The sequence below is a fragment of the Phaethon lepturus genome, unplaced genomic scaffold, assembly GCF_000687285.1.
Source record: "Phaethon lepturus isolate BGI_N335 unplaced genomic scaffold, ASM68728v1 scaffold41189, whole genome shotgun sequence".
NCBI classification, from domain to species: Eukaryota; Metazoa; Chordata; class Aves; order Phaethontiformes; family Phaethontidae; genus Phaethon; species Phaethon lepturus.
In genome coordinates, this window is record NW_010563474.1 from 2,118 (window position 1) to 4,862 (window position 2,745).

General features: G+C 63.0%; 1 protein-coding gene across 1 annotated transcript in view; it reads right to left on the reverse strand.

Moving 5' to 3' along the window:
- The window catches only part of LOC104626617 (beta-adrenergic receptor kinase 1), a gene marked incomplete at both ends in the record, with an annotated part of 4,552 nt that extends 2,114 nt beyond the window's left edge, over positions 1-2,438 (reverse strand). Inside the window, 6 exons of the mRNA XM_010294577.1 lie at positions 223-307; positions 633-684; positions 990-1,051; positions 1,561-1,635; positions 1,931-2,032; positions 2,365-2,438. Coding sequence (XP_010292879.1) covers positions 223-307; positions 633-684; positions 990-1,051; positions 1,561-1,635; positions 1,931-2,032; positions 2,365-2,438 — 450 coding nt within the window. The remainder of the gene's footprint in view (positions 1-222; positions 308-632; positions 685-989; positions 1,052-1,560; positions 1,636-1,930; positions 2,033-2,364) is intronic.
- Positions 2,439-2,745: the final 307 nt, after the last annotated feature.

The following is a 2,745-nucleotide window of genomic DNA, read 5'->3' on the forward strand; positions in this document are numbered from 1 at the left end:
ACGGCCACATTACTACATCCAGCTACCACCCACAGCCGTGACGTCCCCGTATCCCCCAGAGACCCGTAGCCATGGCAATCCTTCCGCAACCCCCTAACATCTGTCGTCACGGCAACACTGCTGCAGATGCCCTCGGGACCACCACCACAGCCCCAGCGCTCCCCCCATCACAGGCAGATCCCTCCAGTCCCCCACAAGACAGTATCCCCCCTTACATTTTGCCCGTATCCGCCTTCCGGCAGCCGTAGACCTCCCCGAAACCACCGCGGCCGATGATTCGGTGAACGCTGAAGTCGTTCATGGTGAGCTGGAGAGGGCGAGAAGGGGGTGGGGGTGAGCTTGGGCACGTGAGTGCCCCTGCCCCAAGAGCTGTGTGTGTCCGTGGTGGTGGGGGGTCCTGCTCCCGCCTCAGTTTCCCTGGGTGAGGAACACGGTGGCTGCTCCACATGTCCCCGTGAGCGTGGGCAGGTATGGGAGAGCCACCTGTGAGCGAGCAAAAGCCCTGGGAGTGTGCGAGGGGGTGCCCATGTCAGCCCCTGGTGAGCCCCGTGGCAGCAGCCTTCTCACTGTGCCCACATCCCCCTCTCGGGAAGTGCCCAGAGGTGCCCCGAGGCGCAAGGTTCCCTGCTCACATGGATGTTCAGCTCCACGTTCTTCCACTGGCAGAACCGCGTGAACTTGTCACTGCAACGAAGCACAGAGAGGGCAAGAGTGGAGCCCCTGGAGAGACCCCTCCCAGGACCCGTCTCAGGGAAGAAGGACCCCTTGGACTTGTCTGGAGACAGGCGGCACCCCCCAGGACCCCCGTCTGGGAACAGAGAGACCCCGGGCCAGACCTGGGGATGAGAAGAGCCCCCCTGAGTCCCTGATCTGGGGACAGACACTCCTGGAGCTCCTATGAAGGGACCCCTGGCCCCTCTCTGGGCCAGGAGACCCTGGTCCCCAGCGGGATTTCACCCTGATCCTCGTGGGATTTTCCCCCATCTCACCTCTCAATGAATTTCTGGAAGATGCCCCCACGCAGGTTCTGGCAGATCTCCTCAATGTAGGGCTGGAGGGAGACAGGGCTCAGCACTGGGTCCCCAGTGCCACCCAGGCCACCCGTACCCCTCAGGTCCCATCACTAACTGAGGTCTCCACCCCTGGGATTTCACATATCCCCACTGTCATCCTTCAGGGGATCCTCTGCCACTGCCAGTCCCCTGGAGATGCTTCTGCCACCCAGAGTCACTTGTGTCTCTGGGGACCCCAACATCACCACCCCTGAGGACCCCGCTGTCACCCCGGGTCACCTCTATGTCCAGGGTCCCAATCTCCACCCTCTGAGTGGCTACCTCCAGCCCCCAGTCTCCTGACTACCAGCCCATGGGGACCACCAGCAATTCCCCTCACTCCCAACTTCCCGAGGATCCCCTCATCATCCCTTGGGGTCCCCATAACTTCTGGGACACCCCCCTTCCCACCTCCAGGGGCACCTGTAACCACCAGACCCCTGTAAGGATTAACCCTCCGAGTACCAGAGGTGGCAGGGACCCCCTCTCTGTGCCGGGTGATGCTAACCTGGAAGAGGTCTGGGGGCACCTGCTTCTTGCTCAGGCGGCTCTGGACATGCTCCGTGGCACTCTTGGAGAAGGGCTGTGAGGCAAGACAGGACCGTGTCACCCTGGGCAGACGGGATGGGGGCACAGGGGCAAGGCAGCCCCACAGGAGCCAGGCAGGCCTGTACCAGCGGGGGAACTCACAGAAGACCCCTCATCCATAGGGCTGGGTCTGTGGCTCCCAGACCAGAGTCAGTGGTGGTTTTGGAGCTCCCTCTGAAGACACAGGGTACCAGGCCCCCTGGGCACACTAGGTACATCCCTCCCACCCGCTCTGGGGTGCCTCACCCCACTGCAGTGCCGGCACAGCACCTGCACAGCACGGCACTCACGTGGGAGCAGGCCAGCAGCTCCTTCATGATGTAATGGTCAAAGATGTGGCGGCTCCGTGCGGTTCGCTCCTCCTCCGAATCCAGCTTCTCGTACTTCTTGATCTGGCAAGGGCACAGCTCCCGTGGCACAAGGGTCATACCACTCCCAGGCCTGCGCCGCCATGGGGCACAGCCCTCACCCCACACCAGGCAGGCGCAGCCAGCCCCTGGGACCTGGTACACTAGGAACCACGGCCCCAGCCCCTCTGGGTACCACGTCTCACGGGCACCCGATGGTTATCATGTCCCCTGGGTACCCAGGGCATCACCTCCCAGCCCCTTGGGTACTCTGCATGCTTTTGGTACCATGTCTGTGGGTCCTGTAGGTACCAAATCCCATCCCTAACCCTCCTAATGACCACAGGGGTCCATCCAGATGGGTCCCCCCATCTCACCTCCTCATAAAACTCCATCAGAGGTTTGGCCTCCTCTGCTTGGTTGAAGGCAAAGTCCCGGAAGAGCAGGTACCCTGGCAGGGACAGAGCCAAGGTGTGAGAGGTGCCTGCCCCACAGCAGCAGTGCGTGCCCCATAGCCCAGGCCAAGGGGCACAGGGATGTCCCCTGGGCCTGCCTGTCCCCACAGCCACCCCTGTGGCAGGCTTGGGGAAGGGGAAGTGCCAAGCTGGGGACTGGCCAGGGTCTGGCAGGGCGATGCGGCGAGGCAGGGACACCGGCAGGGAGGAGCAGTGCAGTGCTATAGGGCACTACGGGGTAGGGGTGCGGTGGGGTAGCAAGGCGGTTGGTGCAGTGGGGGCTGCAATAGGGCAGGGGCACAG